This window comes from Mycena indigotica, assembly GCF_014461135.1.
Source record: "Mycena indigotica strain 171206Taipei chromosome Unknown Mind.scaff0002, whole genome shotgun sequence".
In the NCBI taxonomy this organism is placed as follows: Eukaryota; Fungi; Basidiomycota; class Agaricomycetes; order Agaricales; family Mycenaceae; genus Mycena; species Mycena indigotica.
The window spans coordinates 4,693,808-4,713,194 of NW_023503001.1; the positions used below are offsets into that span (position 1 = coordinate 4,693,808).

At 51.4% G+C, this 19,387-nt stretch overlaps 6 protein-coding genes across 6 annotated transcripts; 2 read left to right on the plus strand and 4 right to left on the minus strand.

Moving 5' to 3' along the window:
• Positions 1-3,266: 3,266 nt before the first annotated feature.
• MIND_00256000 (uncharacterized protein) lies at positions 3,267-4,682 on the minus strand (the record flags this gene model as incomplete). Its single annotated transcript, XM_037359438.1, has 5 exons — positions 3,267-3,508; positions 3,561-3,714; positions 3,768-4,031; positions 4,069-4,234; positions 4,369-4,682. 5 exons carry the CDS (start codon positions 4,680-4,682, stop codon positions 3,267-3,269), a joined length of 1,140 nt encoding a protein of 379 aa, XP_037224533.1.
• Positions 4,683-4,955: 273 nt separating this feature from the next.
• On the minus strand, positions 4,956-6,726 carry MIND_00256100 (uncharacterized protein; the record flags this gene model as incomplete). The annotated part of the gene is made up of 4 exons (XM_037359439.1): positions 4,956-5,621; positions 5,668-5,935; positions 5,979-6,229; positions 6,277-6,726. 4 exons carry the CDS (start codon positions 6,724-6,726, stop codon positions 4,956-4,958), a joined length of 1,635 nt encoding a protein of 544 aa, XP_037224534.1.
• A 3,359-nt stretch (positions 6,727-10,085) lies between these two features.
• MIND_00256200 (Mitochondrial import inner membrane translocase subunit TIM14) lies at positions 10,086-10,443 on the plus strand (the record flags this gene model as incomplete). The annotated part of the gene is made up of 2 exons (XM_037359440.1): positions 10,086-10,246; positions 10,296-10,443. The coding sequence occupies 2 exons, from the start codon at positions 10,086-10,088 to the stop codon at positions 10,441-10,443; spliced, it is 309 nt and encodes a 102-aa protein (XP_037224535.1).
• A 718-nt stretch (positions 10,444-11,161) lies between these two features.
• MIND_00256300 (MIF4G/MA4-domain-containing protein) lies at positions 11,162-14,131 on the minus strand (the record flags this gene model as incomplete). The annotated part of the gene is made up of 13 exons (XM_037359441.1): positions 11,162-11,464; positions 11,511-11,780; positions 11,827-11,922; positions 11,973-12,214; positions 12,261-12,497; positions 12,546-12,785; positions 12,833-12,961; positions 13,011-13,081; positions 13,131-13,470; positions 13,517-13,649; positions 13,705-13,900; positions 13,956-14,002; positions 14,048-14,131. 13 exons carry the CDS (start codon positions 14,129-14,131, stop codon positions 11,162-11,164), a joined length of 2,388 nt encoding a protein of 795 aa, XP_037224536.1.
• A 1,656-nt stretch (positions 14,132-15,787) lies between these two features.
• On the plus strand, positions 15,788-16,941 carry MIND_00256400 (Zinc finger protein3-like; the record flags this gene model as incomplete). Its single annotated transcript, XM_037359442.1, has 3 exons — positions 15,788-15,894; positions 15,958-16,721; positions 16,772-16,941. The coding sequence occupies 3 exons, from the start codon at positions 15,788-15,790 to the stop codon at positions 16,939-16,941; spliced, it is 1,041 nt and encodes a 346-aa protein (XP_037224537.1).
• Positions 16,942-17,292: 351 nt separating this feature from the next.
• MIND_00256500 (MIF4G/MA4-domain-containing protein) lies at positions 17,293-19,218 on the minus strand (the record flags this gene model as incomplete). Its single annotated transcript, XM_037359443.1, has 3 exons — positions 17,293-17,362; positions 17,419-18,781; positions 18,831-19,218. The coding sequence occupies 3 exons, from the start codon at positions 19,216-19,218 to the stop codon at positions 17,293-17,295; spliced, it is 1,821 nt and encodes a 606-aa protein (XP_037224538.1).
• Positions 19,219-19,387: the final 169 nt, after the last annotated feature.

The following is a 19,387-nucleotide window of genomic DNA, read 5'->3' on the forward strand; positions in this document are numbered from 1 at the left end:
AATCTCCGATGGCCTCCCCGTCTTCTTCGTTAAGAAAAAGGACGGAGGGCTTCGGTTTGTCCAGGACTACCGCGCCCTCAACGCAATGACGATTAAGAACCGGTACCCCCTTCCGTTGATTAACGACCTTATCAACAGGCTCAAGGGCGCTCGTTACTTCACCAAACTCGACGTTCGCTGGGGTTTTAATAACGTCCGGATTAAAGAAGGAGACGAGTGGAAGGCGGCCTTTCGGACTAACCGAGGGTTGTTCGAACCTTTGGTGATGTATTTCGGCCTGACAAACTCCCCGCGACGTTCCAAACGATGATGAATGACATTTTCCAGGATCTCATTCTTTCAGGCGACGTTATGATCTACCTCGATGACATCCTTATCGCACATTCGGACCTCCGCAAGCACCGCGAGATCGTCCGGGAGGTCCTTCGGCGGCTCCGAATGCACAAGTTGTACCTTCGCAAGGAAAAGTGCGACTTCGAGAAATCGTCAATCGAGTACTTGGGGGTCATTATCTCGCACAACCATGTCGAAATGGACCCCGTTAAGGTCGCCGGAGTCTCCGCATGGCCTCCGCCCGAAAACAAGAAGGACGTTCAGCAGTTCCTGGGGTTTGCTAATTTCTACCGCAGGTTCATTCGGGATTTCTCGGCCCTAGCGCAACCTCTCTTTGCGCTCACCAAGAAAGACCAGAAATGGACCTGGGGAGACGCCGAAGCCGCCGCCTTTCAAGCCATCAAGGACGCAGTCGTATCAGAACCCGTCTTAGCGATCCCGGACGACTCTCGGCCTTTCCAACTTGAAGCAGACAGCTCAGATTATGCGACGGGGGCGGTTCTTTCACAACAATCCGCCCCGGACGGGAAGTGGCACCCTGTAGCGTTCTATTCCAAAAAGCTTAAATGATGTCCAGCGCAACTACGAGATTCACGACAAGGAGATGCTCGCGATCATCCCGCACTCGAGGAGTATCGGCATTTCCTCGAGGGCGCCGCGCATCCGGTTGAGATCTGGACTGACCATAAGAACTTGGAATACTTCCGAAAGGCGCAACACCTTAATCGTCGGCAAGCCCGATGGTCGTTGTACCTTTCCAGGTTTGACTTTACGCTGCACCACGCCCCAGGTCGCCAGATGGGCCGTCCCGATGCTCTCTCCCGCCCGGCCTGACCACGGTATCTCCGACGACAACTCGGATGTCACCCTCTTACGCCCCGAACTGTTCCACGTTCGCGCGCTTGAGGCCGTCACTGTCTCTGGGCCTGGCTCCGAACTTGTCCGCGACATCAAGGAAGCGCTATCCGGTGAGCCTGACCTAGAGGAACCCGTCGCACTTGCGGCTCGGCAACTCTTGAAGGTCCGAGGTCAAGCTCGGGGCCCCCGCTCATCGCGTTCGGACGAGTGGGCCGTCTCAGGCGACCTCCTGTACTTCCGCGGCAAGGTTGTAGTCCCCAAAGACAAAGACCTGAGGAGGCGCATTATAGAGCTCTGCCACGACACGCGTGTCGCCGGACATGCCGGGCGGTTCAAGACCCTGGAGTTGGTTTCGCGCAACTACTGGTGGCCACAGATGTCCCGCCATATCGGACGCCACGTCGCGACCTGCGACTTATGCTGTCGTCTGAAGGCCCTCCGAAGGCTTCCGCACGGGAGCTGCATCCAACCGAAGTCCCCCGAGCGCTGGCACACCGTCACTGTGGACTTCATCGTCGAGCTCCCCGAGGCCCATGGGTATGACGCGGTTATGGTAGTGGTTGACGCCCTCGGGAAACGCGCTCACTTCACCGAATGCCATACGACAATAGACGCGGTCGGAGCTGCCCGCTTGTACTATCGGAACGTCTGGAGACACCACGGAACCCCCGAGAAGTACATTTCGGACCGCGGTTCGCAGTTCATCGCTGACTTTACGCGAACTCTGGCGCTTAATTGGCGTCAAGCCGGCTACCTCTACGGCTTACCACCCGCAGACCGACGGACAAACCGAACGCGTTAACCAGGAGCTCGAGCAGTACATCCGAATCTTCACCAACTACCAACAAGACGACTGGGACGAGCTTATCCCTGCCGCTGAGTTCGCCTATAACAACCACGTTCACTCCTCCACTCAACAGGTACCCTTTATGACGGACACTGGCCGGCTCCCCGAATGGGTTTCGAGCCGGGCACCCGCTCAGAGTTGGAGTCAGTGAACGAGTTTGCGATCGGATAGCGAACGGCGTCTCCGAGGCGAAGGCCGCGCTCGTCAAAGCCAAAGACGAGTATAAACGGTACTACGACCGGAGACGATCAGACGCTCCGAATATTCAAGTTGGTGATAAGGTTTGGTTAGATGCCTCTGACATCAGAACAACTCGGCCCTCCGAGAAGTTCTCCCACAAGCGCCTCGGACCGTTTAAGGTGCTCGCAGAGGTTAGTAAAGGTGCCTACAAGCTCGACCTCCCCCCGCGTTACTCCAAGCTCCACCCCGTCTTCCCCGTTGTTAAACTCGAGCTCGCTCAGGACGACCCCTTCAATGGACGACCCGGCTACGACAAACCGCCCCCCGAACTAGAGGACGGAGTCCCCGAATGGGAAGTCGAGGAAATCTTGGATGCCAGGATAAGGTATAAGCGTCTTAACTACTTCGTCAGGTGGAAAGGCTACGATGCTTCGCACGACTCATGGGTTCGGTTCGACCGTGTCTTCGCGCCAGACAAAATTGCGGACTTCTATCGGAGGTACCCAGGTAAACCACGGCACATCGCCTCAGCGACCTTCGACTCCTTGCCCTTCCGAACTATGCGTCGGGACGCCGCATTCAAAGGGGGGTGATGTCAGGGAACCCCCCGCCGGCCTCCCCGGACCCTCCGAACGCATCCGAGGCGCATCCGACCGGCGCCCCTCGGACTCCGACCCACCCCGACCATCGCCCACGGCCTCCTTCGCCCCGCACAATCACCGATCCGTCAAGACCCTCCCAACGATCACCTTGGGACAGAGCCTGCGACGCCGCTCAGGCCTTCTGCGCCTCTACGTCGGCAGTTACGGACGACCAGTATATAGTTGGCGCCCTAGCAGGCGGACCCTTAGAGTTTCTTCTCTTTGGATCCTCCCCTGCTAGGTCGGTCCCTCCGTGTATTTCCTGTAGTCTTATTCACGCTTTGGATCCTCCCCTGCTAGGCTTTCGTCGGAGTCTCCAGGGTTGCCCTTACAGGCTCCAAAACATCTGGACCAGAGTTGCCAGTTCAGCCGTAAAGGAGATAAGACTGTGTGGGTGGCCATCCGCATCAAGATAGATATTGCGTGAGATGCTGTTGGTATACGATGCAAGGGAGAAGACGATGTGGGTTCGGGGGATTTGCAAAATGGTCGGGCACTTCAACGTGGAGCATGTCATGGAGGAGAGCAAGCCAAAATTGTTTTGCGGTCAGTCCAGTATAGGTCATAATGTAGAGGTAAGATGGCTTGCCAGCATTGTCGATGTGAGAAACCCAGTCGTGCATGGTGCTTTTCTCGTACATTGTGATTACTGAGATGAATTGAGCAAGCTGTAATTTATACAACAAACAAGAAACCGGTACCTTCTCCGATAACCATCCCACCACAGTGTGGATGAAAGGCGATGAGAAAATGACCTGCTTTGAGAGGATTATATGGTGTGATGTTTGCGTTGCAGACACTCTCGTGGAGATACATATGGCCTTGTAGAGCTTGGCCACGTAGGCGAAGGAAATTCTATGGTAACAGTCAGGTCAGGGGATTTGTCGCAACAAAAAATAATAACATACAGAGGCAGCAACCTTCTTGACGGTTTCCTTATTGGCAGCACGAGCTCCACCCTCTTGTGAGTGAAACATACCAGTGTGACGAACCTGTCGGCCAGCACCAGTTGTCTTATTAGCTGGTAGGAAGCCCGGAGCAAGAGCGTCCAATTTCGCTTTGAGACGGTCGCGTAGTGAAGGCTTGTTGTCTTCATTGATGGGAGATTTCGGGTTCGAGAGGATGGTCGATAAGCGTCCATGTCGCCGAATTGACCGCGCAGCGAATGCAGTCTGGTGACGTGAACGCTGAGAGATGAGTAAAGCATACACGGGAGCCTTGTTTTACGACCAGTACAAGCGCCTCGTTTATTGACGGTATAGCTTCCGATTCAGAGAAGTCGTTGTTGGCTGAAGTCATTGTGGTGGCTAAATGAGATTGAATATCTGAGCGAAGTATGTCCAGAGATGCATCTGTAGAGTCAGGCAAGGCAGCACTGCCAGAAAGGTCAGAATAATCCCCCCCAAAATAAAGACTGTCGCACATTGCCTGAGTTTTGTCGACCGAATCAGCAACCAAAGCGAGTGTGTATGAATTGGCAGCACGCTCTGCCCGGAGTGTCATACCAACAGGAATCTGCGAGTCGTAGAGAGGTACGACAATGCAACCAAGGTTTGCGGAGGACGGGAAATGACGATGGGTGGTTTAGGAGGGGTAGGTTCAACATGTTTTGCTAGCATGGCATGACCATCGATACCCAGCAGACGCAACAACTCCGTGGCCTCTGTAAGGGCATTTTGCGAGTCCAGGCGCATCTCCGCATCGCTGGGCCAGGCCATGAGAAGGGTCAGGTTAAGCCCGTCCATATCCATATATGTATGCGCATAACCCATCGAACTTAGGTTTGCTTTCTGCTCTGCAGTCAATCCATCAATCGAGCCCATCTGGATCGAACGAAGTTTGCGCTCGAGGTAAAGGACATCGATATAAGCAAAATCAATCTTGAGCTGTCGCAAAATACCGAAGTAGTGTTCGCAAGGCTCAGTCAAGTGAAGCCATGGAAGGAAAGGGGTGTAAAGGGTAAAATCGGCGGTGAACGATGATCAGTATGACAAGACTGTCGCAGAGGGTAATGAAAATGTCATAGGATTGTCGGGAAATGAAATGAGTGTCGGTAGAATGGTCAGGATGCAAGAGAATATGAGTACGCCAGGCCATCAGGAAAAACCGAGCTCGAATAGCCATTTTGATACGTTCGCGATGAGAGATACCACGATTCTGCCATGCATCGATAAGTTCCCCAAGAACGAACAGATAACACGCGAGGCCATATCGATCAGGATGTTTTTGGATACAAACTCGATTGTCGCAGAAGTGAAAAGACGAGCAGCAGCTCGATCATCTTGTCGATCAAGCCCCTTCACATCTTGAGACAGCAATGGCGATTCGGGATCTTCGGCAATGTCCCGAATCATGGAATAATGTACGGTATGAAAGCCAAGTGTAGGCAAACGTGCACCAGAATATATTTGATTTCGTGCGGTCTTTGCGGCGTGTTTCGAGTCCTGAGTGGTCACCAATGGATAGGCACCATAGGCCAGCGGGACCTTGTAGTCGAGACTACATCCAGGGACGATGTTGGGAATGCAGAACAGAAGGTGATCAGATGTTGACTGGGCAATAACTCGCTGTGCGGATCGTTCGATATCAGCACCATCGGCAGCAAGTGAGGTCGGATGAATGCCCACTCCATGGAGTAAGTTGAGGACTTCTTGGTGCATAGCAGCAAGTCGTTCAGATGGAACAGACGAGCCACGAGCAACCGCAGCAACAACAATAGGAGGAATCTTCGGGAGCAGCACAGATAAAAGCCAAAGACGAAGCTGAGAAGTTCTCAGTATAGTCCGGAGATCAGTTTTACAGACTCACCTTATCTGCCTTTTGTAGTTGAGCGGTTTGCATGACAAGATCAAGGTCATCATTTGCGCCGACACGAATTGGACCATTGATGGATCCGAGAATTAAGCATGTATCCTTCGTTTCTTGATATATCGATATTGCGGGCTCGAGCGCAGTGTCATCACAGGAGAGGGCTAGAGGGCCAGAATAACCCAGTTTGAATAGTATGTCAACGATCCGTTCAATATTTGCACCGACAATACCAGGAGCAAATTGAGGAAGCTTTGACCGAACATCTCTGCGGAACGGTCAGTAGATGGCTTAAGATGGTTGATGCCTACCGAATGCTACGTATTCCCCGACCACCAAATGTCTTTTGGAATGTGCGATAGGTGCAGGGTGATAATGATGCAAGAAGATCACAAAACTGGTCGAATTCGGGTGGATACTTCATATTCTTGAGGGTTTTGCCCTGTTGAATACGGGTTTGCTTAATGACCATTGCTTTGACCATGCCAGGGAGAATATCGGAGTCGTAAGAGCCATCAAGACAGCCTTGAGCGAATTTGAGAAAGTATGACCGCCCATCGTTCTATGCATTGGTCAGTATTGATACCGCTCGGACTATAACATGAATACATTTTCCATCAGTTCCCGAAGGCCGTGGTACTTGAGATACAACGCCCCGAGCTCAGGACTGCGATAGGTTTTTGGAACATGTTTCATGTCACGTTCTTGCGGCATGGGCCGATTAATCGCTACTTGGAAAGTATGGAGCCGGCGAAGCTCATTGCATGGTAGACAAGGCTTGACCAAGCTATTGTCTGCGGTATCCACATTCCGCAAACATGACCCAGAAAAGACGGAACCAAGAGAGTGAGAATTCTTCCATTGCTGAAGGCTATTCTCGCGTCGTAGCACCATACGTTGCTGTTCCTTGTTGAGGGAAATCCAACGAGTCTCGAAAAGATCCAACGCAATTCGAAGGCGTGATGGTGCACCACCACCAGAAGCAGATGTCCGCATCAAATACCGCGCAATCTTGGGGTTGGATTCGCAGGTCAAGCCAGGGCATGGAAGGGACTTCATCGTTGGGGGAGGGGATATCACAGACACCGCCCTTTCTGTGCGAGGTTGTCGGGTAAAGCCCATCGCAAATAAAGATTTGGTTCCAACTCCACTCTGTTGATTCTTCTGACAGGTTGCGCTCAATCGATGTTCCTTCCACCGCTTGACATCGTACACCGCACGCATCTCTATCCATCGAGCACATCGAGAGCAACGAACACTGCACAGGTTATCGTCATCGAACTCAGCCATTGAGTCGTCGGCTTGAATTTTGAGTCGAAAATTGGTCAGTCGTGATGTGTTCGGTATGAAGGCAGCATGATCGGCTGCTACTTTGAGTCGCTTTTGTCTCTCCCACGAAGAACCAACCTGAGGACCAGCACGACGGTAGGGTTGTACTTCATGTGAGATGGCATCATCATCGTCGTCGTTGAGCCCGAGAGAATTATACTGGGTTGGCAAGAATAGTGGGGTATCGGAAAATGTGTTGTCGTTGCAAGTGGAATCACTCATATCATTGCTGTCGATAGAAGGCAAGAATATCGACTGGGATGAAGGAGATGAGTGTGGCGGAGTACTGGGTCGGGATGATGGCCATGAACACAACGTATCGGGCGGGAGTATTTGGCCGCGAGACAAAGACAGCAGATGAAGATGAGCTCTCTAAATCACGCTCATGAATATCTACATAGTCGTCCTGTGCAGACATAAGCACTAGACAAGGAGAACAATATAAAGACATACTGGAATTTCCTCATCATCACCAAAACTTTCCGACAGTCGAAGGAACCACAGCATTCGGTGACGAGTTGCATCTGCTGAGCTCCAGTTTTCTTTGTCCAGGAGTAAATGATTGAGAAGTGAGAGAACGACAATGCCACAGGAATGCGAGTCATCCTGCTTTGGTGACGGAAAATCTGGATCTACTATCGAAAACTCGGCACCCATAGGAAGCAGAGACGTCAACCACCATCGAATCATATTCAATTCTTCGGTGGGTAGGCTTGCATTGCGAAGAGAGTCGGCCACAGCCAAAGTACAGGCTTGAAGGTCGATCTTAAGAAGGGACCAATGTGAATCCCGGACGTGAAGGGGGAGATAGATGAGCTGAAGAGATTGGTCGATTATTGCTTTGTCGAGTTTGGAGAAGCGTTGCGGAGTGTAGACAGCTTGGTTTTTTCGTGCAACACGTAGCATTTGCAAGAATAGACAATCCTGGATAAGGACAGTCTTTGGTCGTGGAAGACGTGCCTCGATGTAGGCAGCACCTGCGTTGATCATCTCATCATCGAGCCACTCATTACTGAGGAAGCCAATGAGAGATTGTGTCGTAAAAGTCCCCGCTACACTCAGCTCCGGAACAGGGCCATCCCATGGGAGAAACTCCAAAACATCCTCGCAACGCTCTGCAAGGTCGCGGCAGGCTGGCGGTGCTCGCTTCAAGAACAAACGGGCTTGCTCAATCCGTTGGCATTTGTTGGCGAAGCTCTGGTATGATACTAGGAGACTTGTGGTCCAAAGCGGAAAGTGCTGATTAGGAAATCCAGGAAGACGGATGGAAGAGGCGCCAGACAGCCATGCATTATTGAATTTGGAGTCTAGTTCAGGAAGTATGTCGAGGCAGGCTGCAGCAATTTCCCGTGTAGGCTCCGAGTCAATGGGATTTGTGCTATATATCGCATAGCGTTGATTTGGAGTGGATGAGGGTGGTGGCGGTGGTAAAGCGAGTGAAAGAACTTGCATAGCAGATGTCGTTCCGGCTGGTATAACGATGCGATGAACATGGGGAGGAATAGCTCGAGCTATATTGCATGCTCGTTTGACTGCCTGCGGGACAGTGTCTGACCAAATTTTCCCGACACCAATCCAATCATCACACTTAAAGGCTTCCAAGTCGCTGATCTCTTCATCGTCAAATTGTGCGACATTTATGGCTCCAGAAACATTAGTGGTAGCAGGCTTTGATGCACCGAGAGGTCCACCACCAAAACATCGAGCGTGAGGAAAGGTAGCGTTGTCAGCAACTGATGTGGCCAGTGAAAAGTGTGTCAAATCTTGCATCCACGCGTCACCAACGAGACACTTATGTGGGGATGTATTAGAGAGCGCGGCAATTTCGTTTTGACTGTAGATGCCATGGGCAAACATTCGATCCCGTCGAAGATGTACGATATGTGTCCGCCGATAGTGTACCGCAAATGCATACCCACAAAGTGAGGCCCAACGAGGGTGACGACAATATACTATGAAAGCTTGTTAGCTTTAGCATCCAGGGCAGAATTTCGCTAACCAGAGCCAAGAACCGCGATAGATACTTCTCCAAGAAAGACGCTTGCTGCACCGGCTGTTGTTGTCGGCGCCACATGAGAATGTGATGTCAACGATTTGAGAGCAGCGAGGACCAGAGGGTTGGTTGTGAAACCAAGAATTAATGCCAAAGTGACGAGGAATATGGTAAGGATAGGTCGATAACAAAAAATGATTGAGGCGGGTGAGATTTGGCGCAAAAAGATTGGTGCAAAGGCAGGCTTGTGTGTTCGGTATTCTGTGGATGGTAAGACTGAGAAGCTGAGTCGGAAGAGCAGAATGACCTTTCTTCCGCATATTGGATTTGTTGAAGGAGGGTGCGAGAACAGGAAAGTGGGGGTCAAGCTGCAGGGTTGCCGGCGCTATTATATACAAGAGTCAGTCCTTGGCGTCGATCCTCTCCATTTTCGCGTAGTCGGTTGGGCAGAGTTGGACTAAAAGACTGTCAGGACCAGGTTAGAATATTTCAAAACCGCTAGCTCGGACCAAGAGTGCGCGCCGTAAGTAGTCACAGGGGTTTTTGAAGCCTTTGGACGCAAAACAAGAACGGAAAGCATCAGAACTGTGCCGTTTGGTGGTTTGGACATCTACACCGTGTAGATAAAAGAGTTGGACCACGGAAAAGATGACGAGTGAGTGAGTGAGGACGTGGTTTGTGGACACGACGTTGACTAATCGAGTCACATGCCTGCATCATCAAATCAACTCGGAGTCGTTTTTCGAAAGCGAAGCGCGAAGGTCGAGTACAAATCACTTATGAGATTTCGAGCAACAGAAGAAGAGAGTAGAACTAGCATATGAAATCTGAGGTCTGAGGAATCACTGCTGTTTTTTTTTTCTTAAACAAATTCTCTTCGCATACAGCCGCATTGCGATCGGACTTGGCTGCCGACCGCAAGTTCCGACCTCGGACATACAGGGCAAAAGGACCCATTTCCTGCCGCATAAATATCGTACATCAGACCCTTTTTTGGACGACTTTCGTCCGCATAAATATCGAACATCTTAGCGCATACGCCGGGGGCCTGTTCGCTTGTCGCTTTTGACAGCACACCCACCTCTTTTTTCTGGCCATGTCGACCCCCGTCATCATTGGCGTCAGCGCACTCGCTGCTGCGCTTGCTGGTCGCCACTTCCTCAGGAGGGGCGCCAAGAACGCCGCGGACCAGTGGGTCAAGGGCGGCTTCCGCGCAAAGATGGACAGAAAAGAGGCGGTCGCAATACTCGGCCTCAAGTGCGTATTCCCTTTCCTATGTTCTTTTTTTTGCTGAAATTTGCTACAGAGACGGCCCTACATTACGCAACAAGCTCAAAGATGCACACAGGACAATCATGCTTGCCAACCACCCTGACCGTGGCGGCTCCCCATATCTTGCGAGCAAAATCAACGAGGCGAAGGATCTGCTAGACAAGGAGACCTCACGGAGATGACACCCGAGGCTCTGCTTTTATGTATCATAGGTGCGTTTTCGTCTCTTTCCTAAGGTGAATTGTTGGCTGAAGTTACCTCTGCAGACACGACATGTATAATTCTACTTGGCTAATATGCACCACACCTCTGCTGTGTTCCAATACTCGTATCAAGATCACCCTCAGCATTTGCACAGTAGGTAATGGACGTGATAGCGTCGTCTGTTGCTCCAAACAATCCTATCTACCACAACTAGAATCGGATCCAGGCTCAGACACGCCTTCAGCACGATCCACTTGCAAAAACTCTGCCCGTTTTCTCAGCGTCTCGCAACACTGCTCCAACTCCACCCCCGTCAGCTCGAAAAATGCTGCCAATAGTTAGCGGGAGCATAACCTATTAGGCGGTCTCGCGCACGTTTGGTCATCCTGCTCATGAAATGAGGATCAGAAAAAGCCAGGGAAGACAACCCGCGCACCAAGTTTCGTTGAGCGGGTTGAGAGGGGACTTGTTCGGGACCACTTTCGTGACTCGGGGTCCCGAGCGAGGCTTGCTGCCAGGAAACAGATGCGGGGCTATCTTGCGGACATGGAGAGACATAACTGCAAGCCTGCTCGTGACTGTCTCATCTCCCCTAACACAAGCAACTGGATTTCGACATCAAGTTTCGATAGTAACAAATGGACGAGTTTCTCCAGCCAAAGCCTTTCCCTAAATGACAATATGGAGCAGCCCCTACTACAATGACGGAATAAAGTCTACACCTGTCCGCAATGTGTCTTTGGCAACCCCGCAAGCCCACTGAACAACGTCGCTCTCACTTTGCAGCGTCTCTGTGAGGAAATACGCAAGCCCTATCGCCAGCGTCTCGATCCGTGTGGCCTTGATGAAGATTTCCTCGACCGAACTACGATTACGAGTGGCTGGCAATGCATTGATGTCAGCGAGCGGTGTCGAAGTCTGGCTGCACACGAAGAGCTGGACGAAGAGCTCCCTGAGAAAGGCGGTGGACTGCGACTTGAGCGTCGTAAAGTCAACTGGCTGTGGCGCCGTCAGATCCAAAACTCTTGAATTAAAATTAGGGCACCTTCAGTATAGCGAGCGTGAGGCAGTCTTTCGCGATCCACCAAGCGTAAGCCCGGGCAACATTCCGCATGCGCGAGCTCGAGATATTTTTCACATCGAAACCGTCTTCATTGTCCTTTAGATTCTTCATGATTTCTGCACCGCCGACGTTGACCTCCCCGAGATCCCGTAGAAAGTCCCACAGGCAGAACTGCAGCGTGATCTTATACGAATGCGAAGAGCGGCAGAGATGTTGCGCCACAAGGGTGTAGTAGGGGTTGTACGTCTTTTCCTGTGGGACATCAGAAACGAAAATTGGGCGATGAAAAAATTCTGACATTGCCACAACAGTGCAACAACACCCGCACAATCTCCCGCTGTTGAACCTCGGTCAAGTTCAGCTGCGAAAGTCGTTCACAGGCATCAACGTAGTCCTGTCCAGAATCAGCTTCAACTTCAATGGCGGGGCAACAATAACATGTACATCCGAGCTCATTAGGACCACAAACACGCTTCGTCGGATGTCGGTGTTCATGCCCTGTTTCCTGGCGAGCTTTAACAGCGCGTTGTCTCCGAGTTCTTCTCTTGCTCTTGCAGGTTCTTTTGCCGCGGCCGCTTCGACAAGTGGATCGCCTCCCCAGGCAGCTCCGACCAACCACCACTTGCCCTTCCTTTCTGCGGAATGGAGGTCCTGTAAAGAGACGCGGAGCGGTTCGTGCGCCATGACTGTTTTATGAATAAGACGACGAATTGGGACTAGAGGAACACCCACCATGTCTGTTCTTGCCCAACCCGGAGAGAAACTTCTTCATCCGCTCGACCGCATCATAGCCTTGATTTAGCGTAACGTTCCGCTTGACTTTGTTGTTCTTGAGATTTGACAGTGTCTCGACCATGAACCGCGTGCGAGAGCTCAGTGTTTCTGTGTGATCAGAGATTTTGCTCTGCACAATCTGAATAATGTCCTTCAATGACGAGGGGTCGTCTTGTCGAAGTTGCTGGCCCGAATCTACACCGATTTTAGCTTATGATCTCAACATATGTAGGCGGAACATACTGCGCACGATTTTGAGCAGCAGGTCGACATTGAATTCAGTCAATTCCGTTTCCAAGAGACCGCGGATAATGTCATAGACAAGAACACAGGAAATGACCTGAAAGTTGTAGAGTTCTGATATGAGTACGATCAAGTTCGAGCATTCTTTTGGTGCGGGGGCTTCGGGGTTAGCGTCTAGTGCTTCTACGCCGGTATAATGCTGTTCATAAGCAGAAACGACGCTCTGCACGAAGTGGGCGGCTGCAGAGGTGTTGGTAATAGTGAAAAAAGGTGGGATGGTGGAATACCGAATTCAATGCCAATGATTTTGTGCAGACTCGAGACGAATGCGGCATAGAGGACAACAAACGAGTCAAGTAATGAAGAATGGGACGAGATGCCATCGATAATGAGAGTCGTGAGCGTCGTCGTAACGTCTATGAGGGAGAATGAGTGAATCTTTAGGCCGTATGCCAGGCCACTGACCGTTTCGTCGGTTCTTACGGTATATGTCCTCGATGCTGTCCAGGATGGAAGCAATGTTTTGTTCGGTCATTCTATATAAATAGGTATCAGACGAATCACCTATACGGAGTTTCGACAGACCTGTTGAGTTGACCCTTCAATTGTCTCGTGAGTTTAAGTTGGACCTCAGACTCCAATACATTTTGGGACTGCTTTCGTAGATGAGGAGGAACGTAGGTCGTGCTAGTAGACGGCTTTGACGCTGATTCAACCTCGTCAACGATGCTTTCGTCGTCGTCTTGGTCCTCGTTAGTATCATTGTCTTCTTGATTGATTCCGCCCCATTCCTCTTCATCTTCGTCATTACCATCTTGACTTGCTTCGACCTCTTCTTCGATGTAATTTTCCTCCTCCTCAGAGATTTCGTCCGATATTCCATCGTCTCCTAGAATTCCCAATGACTCCGTAAAGTCAAACAAATCTTCGTTGTTTCAATCCGAGCACATAAAAAAGTCGGGAAAACGCACCGTCAAGCCCATCGTCCTCCTTCTTTCCCTTCTTTTTCTTGTCATAGCCAAGTTTGCCCTCCAGATACGCAATATACGCGTCCTCTTCTTTCTCCTTTTGACTTTTTGGTACGTGACTCGAGGCTACGACAGGCTTAGATTGCCGTTCCGCGATTTTCTCGAGCGCAGTCTTCTTTTTTGGGGGCTACGACGGGGTGCTCGGGCTCGACACGGGCCTTCTTCTTGGGCGGAGAGTCAGCGTGCTCTGCATCGTCAGAGGGGCGTTTTGATTTGGTAGCGGACTGCTGTTGTTTGGGGGCGGTTTGTGCTTGCTGTGAAGCAGCGGAAAAGAACTGGGCCTTGCGCTGTTTGGCCCCCTGCCGCTCCTGTTTACGCTGCTGCTTTCTAGAAAGCTGGCACAGCGTCAGGGCCACGCGAAAATGCCAAAAAAAGTCTATACGCGTGTCTTGTCCGACTGTTTTTGAGGTCGCGAGCCGTGTTCAGTGCCTAGAAGCCGCGTTATTCACGGAGAGCTATGCATAGACACAGCACGGTGTACACGCCTGAGTTCGCTTGCAGCTCGTCAACGAGGGTCTGCGGCCGGCGCGTGGTGGAGGTTTTCTTTAAACTGCGCATATGCGCCACACTTGATCGGAGGTAAACACGACCAAACAACACAACGCCCTCATCCGTTTATGGTATTTTTTTTCGTCTGCTCTAGATGTTGGCTGAATTACTCAGGCACATTTCTTGACTATGTTCCCCCCTCCCCCCGGCTCTCGAGTCAGACTCGGGACCGTCCAAAATGATGAGCTACAACCTTCCGCTAGAGCCCGTACCCATGGCCACACAGTATTACCATGGCATATGATCAACGTCAGCTCGTTTCACTTCAGCGGCCAGCGGTAACCTTCGGTATCGATTAGACGAGGGGACGACTGCAATATAGAAAATAAGCGCCATCGTGGGAAGCGAAGAGAACAGATGCAAGCATTGACTCCGAGCAGGCACAGGTCGGCCATGGAATGGCTGATGGAACATGATTACTGACTCGAGTGTGTGTGCGTGCAGGGCTTGGTGGAAATTCCAAGAAGCACGTACACTGCCTCGAGTCCCTCGACTGATGATGCATGGGTTGTGCCAATGGGATTCAACCAATGCCCAATAGATCGTCGCCTTCTGTGAAGATGCATCGTCACAGAACCGTGCTTTCCGGTCCGAGGACAGAACATCAAAAGCGTGGGAAAAGCTTGGAAATTAGACTAGCGCAAAAAAATAGCAGACGCCACTGTATGCGAATAGAAACGTGGTCGTACTGGGCGGGCGCGACTTGTGGTTTCGCCGCATGTTGTTCACAGGCACCCATCGACTGCCAGACTCGTAAATCTCAACCCAATCTTTCTGTAGTATGGAAGCTTGGGGAGGAAGTAAGGTTTGGCGCCGACGCCCATCCATTGACGCCACTTGCCGCGGGGAAAGTCCTTATCAAGGGGTAGATTCGATAGAGATAAGCAGTAAGCGCCTTGCCAATCGTTGCATCAATTTTCAACGCCGAGTGGACAATGGCCAACTGTCGCGGCTGAGCGGGTCGGCGAGGGCCGTTTGTGGGGACCCATCAAGCACTTGTCCCACGGGCATTTGAACCGAACTTTCTGGAGAGAAATTTGAATAGAAATCCAAGGCTCTACGCCCCAATGTGTTGTGGACTCGGGAACTGCGCGTCTGTGGTTTGTTGACAAGAAAAGCTTTGCGTGCGTTGATCCACGAGGCTTTCAAATGAGCAGGACGGTGGACGTAGCAGTCAAGTGGTAAAGAAAGCTCTCCAAGCAGTGCTAAACGTTGTTTTACTGCCGCATTTTATTTTCCTGGCATGAAGCTGGCGGATGTCGCCGATGCGACTCGAAAAATAGCCAGCCAGCCAAGTTATCGAGGTTTGTGGAGGAGAAACTTTGCGGGAGAAGACAACCGGCCATCTCACGTTTATGAATTGATGGGTTGATCCATTTGATGGCTCTCGCTCAACCAACTGTGACCTTGAACCTTGTTCATTTTCCTCGTCGCGTTCTGAAAGATAGCTGTATCCGAGCATTTCGCAAAACTATTCGACAGTCCGAAGCGGTGCTCCGGTCATCCAAATCTTGGATGGCTAGAGATTTTAGACAGACTGACGACACGATGCCAAACTTGGAATAGAAATAGGCCCCTTCCAGCTGGGAACGCGTTCTACACGTGTTGCACGCGGATGGTTCATAAGACACGAACGCGCATCGATTCTTTACCTGCACTTGTCAGATGCAGTCTACCCAACCCAATTTCTCCCCCTCGACCTCTTACCATCATGAATCCTCAGCGGACTTCAGTTTCGCAATTTCTCCACGTGCACAAAAGGACGCCCTTTGGTGAGCAACCGTGACGTCGATCCTAACTCTGAGTCAGAGCGGCCTCTTACTTTACTACGACAGGTATACTCCCCAAGACGATGCCTCTCCATTGTCGCTACCCTCAGGTTCACTCAGCATCCATAACTCTTCAATGGACAATCTAAGCGAAAGCTTGTCTCCGATATCCCCGTACACCGATTTCGATTCCCCGCACTTAAATTTGGAATCCTTGACGATCGCTGGTACCTCGCCCCCAGTAGTCCAAGGCATCCTTGATCCCCTTGATCTCGACCTGCATTTGGAGTTCCCAAATAACTCCATCCCCACCAATTCTCCGATCATTACTGTTTCCCAACCGTATGAGTATGAGTACGAGGAGAAGGTCGCCACCGACCTAAACTTCCCGTCGCCGTTTGATTATCTTGATGATACCGAGGATTCGGCGCTTTTTGGTGCAACAATCCCCATGAATCGACCGCTCAGTGGCTTTGCTCTGCGCTCAGCTACGGAATCAAATTTGACAGCACTTGTCGCCCACCTCGAGCCCCCTGCTCGAAGAGCAAGCCACAGCATCGAGCGGCCTCGTCGGCCCTTCCAGCTGACCCATAGTCCAACGTTCTCATCACCCTCTGTGGCTTCGACAAGCACCCTCAGTCCCGCCCTGTCAGTGCCCGCGCTGGAGCCCCAGCCCATCTCTCCGAGCCCTGAGCTCAAGACCAAGGACATCGTTGCCACTGCGGCAAATATCCAAGCATCAAAGATGCGCCGGAAAAACCCCGCTCGCTTCAGTTGCGAATTTAATGACATTTGCCAGCAGACTTTCACTGCGAAACACAATCTCAACAGTCAGTTTCCCGCTCGCTTCTGTTCTCCGCGGAAACTGAGATTGCTACAGACCACATGAGAGCCCACACTGGTGCGCGCCCACATAAGTGTCCAATGTGTACATACGCTGCCCGTACCTTGGATGTCATTAAGCGGCATCGGAAGAGTTGTGGTAATAAGAAAGATCGCAAACCAAGGTCCTCCTTCTCTCGAAAAGGCAAGTTGGCGGCCGACGAATAACCTTTTTGCGGAGAGGTCAGTCCCAACTAATGTGCAGTCTCGTGGTCCACTGATCTATTTTCCAGGGTTGTTTTTTATTTATTCGCTATCGCTCTCACTTTATATTAACATCTGGAGGCATTTGCTTGCACATAATAATGTATTGCGTACCTTGTGATCAGTAAGCCGCAAAAAAAAAACATCAACTCCCAGAAAGACGGGTTAGGTCAGGACAGAATATATGCGATTGAATAAGGTAGAGCTGTGTAGGGTAAGAATTCTATGAGCACCATCTTTTGTCAAGTGTGCGTGAATAACATCTATGTCAACAGAAGGAGAAAAGAGTCCAGGCTCGTCCACAATGGCGTCAAGTTACATGTGTTCCAATTGTTCATCTCGAAATCGAGGCCGTGTCCGTTTGGACGTATAAGTCCTAATTAGTCTAAAAGAAAAGGCAAATGTGAGCTGGTAGGTTTTGAATAGGAAACATGGACAAACCTAAACCATAATCTATCGCTGGTGCATTTCTCTCTGACCAATTCCCACTCTCGATACGGCCCTCTGATACCACGCAGACAATCGACGAGGACCGCTTGTCCTTCTCGGGTCCCGTCGCCTTCGAGGATCCATTCGCCCTGCCACCCCAGCCCGATTTCATCGTCGTCGCGAGCGACCTGTCGCCACACCCGAGCAGTCCATTTATGCTGCTTTACAGTCGCGAAGCCTGCAGGCGAGTGCGGACTTGGCACTGTTCGGCTCGTGTTGACGAGGGTGAACTGAGGAATGTCGTCACATGGAGGGAAGTTCCGGATAGTAAAGACGGGATTTGTGTGGGGAGGAGTAATGTGGGCGTAGTAGAATGGAGATGGCAGGCTGAAGGGATTGCTCAAGGGAATGGCAGATGGCGGGGAATATGGCACAAGCGACTCCCCATTGAAGATGAGCCATTGTTGTCGATGTTGCGAGGTTGAATGGTCGCTTCCCGGAGATTCAGGGAGACTCGAATAGGACGATGCCATTTCGTCTGGGTTTGTAGGAGGGATGAACCCAAGGTTACAAACGATGTCTCCGATGGAAAGGTGTTGCCAAAGTCCCGAATCACAAAGCTGATCCTCACATAGTGCGATGCTTTGATCATCAAGCTCTGAGCATGGGACAAAGACACGAAGAACAGGTGCTCGCGTTTGCGACATCGCAAGGCCTATATCATGAGGCGACGTGAATCTTGGCGTCAACTCTACGGGGGTAGACCTCCGTGATGATGGAGGCGACGGGCTGCTTGATGCGGAAGAATCCGCAGTCGCAAATCTTCGGTGTGGTCTCTCCAAAGGTTTGCGACCCCATTCCTCGTCCGAAAAGTAACCCGACGTCTTCGATAAGGCTTGTCTCCATGCTGAAGAGTAATGCTTCAACGATCGAGGCTCAGATGCGGGAGGTAAAGGAATTTTCGCATTGCTACCAAAGATAGACAGCCGGCTACCGGCGCGGGAGAGACTGCGGGATGAGGATGATTTGCGATGTGAGGTCAATACAGTGGCTTTGGTGCGGCGCGAGACTGCTGGCGTTGATTTCGGCGAGACTGAAGGCACCAATGACAGAGGAGCGGGAAAGTTCAACTGCCGGAACCGGGATTCGAGACGACGAGGTGGCCAGTCGATATCATCTCGGTCATGGGGTGGAGGTATATTTGAACTGTGGGCAATCGCTTGCAGAAAGAGGACAAAGCGGGAGTGTGCCTGCGCCAAGGCGACCAACCTCGCGGTTTCTTCGCGTTCGGCCCGGTCAATGTCAGGCAGCAAGCGCGCTAGATACTGACAAGCGAAGAGAGGATAGCGGTGCAAGATGACAGTGGACGAAATCACTGTCCGACGTGTCAAAGGAGGAAGACGGGCCAGGAGAACAGCGCTTACTGAGGAGATTTAGATCCGATAGACTGAGAGGAACGTGTTGCAGTCGGGAATGGTCAGAGCGGCGCAGGACCAAAGAGTACAAGGGAATGTAGCGAGAGAGGACAACGTCTCGAAGCCCTGGAGAACTTGAGGAGAAGCAATTTCTCAAATCCCGACAAGTATTGAGGAGTGCAGAGCAATTGTCCCAGCCCATGTAGGACAATAGCGATGACAGGATGGATGGGTCCCGGAAAGTATGAACGAGCCCTTTGGGAGGCCGGAAAGCTGCAAGGGAGGACAAAGTGCGCCTATGATTGGACCTTGACGACATGAGTGTTTGGGAGGAGGGGGTCCGTTGAGTTTGAGAGTGAGGGAGATAGGTAGTGGCCGCCGTGCTAGTCGCAAGCATGGCAGGAAATGCGTGCAGGGGAAACCGCAGTACTACGGTCTCAGGAAGCCGATAGTCTAGGCGGGGGGAAATCTGCCGCTTAAAGCTTGGATGGAGGGACAGAGTTAAGCTAGGAGTGGGGGAGTATCGATGTGTCGTTTTGAGCGCGCATTGTAAGGTGCAGCCCTGA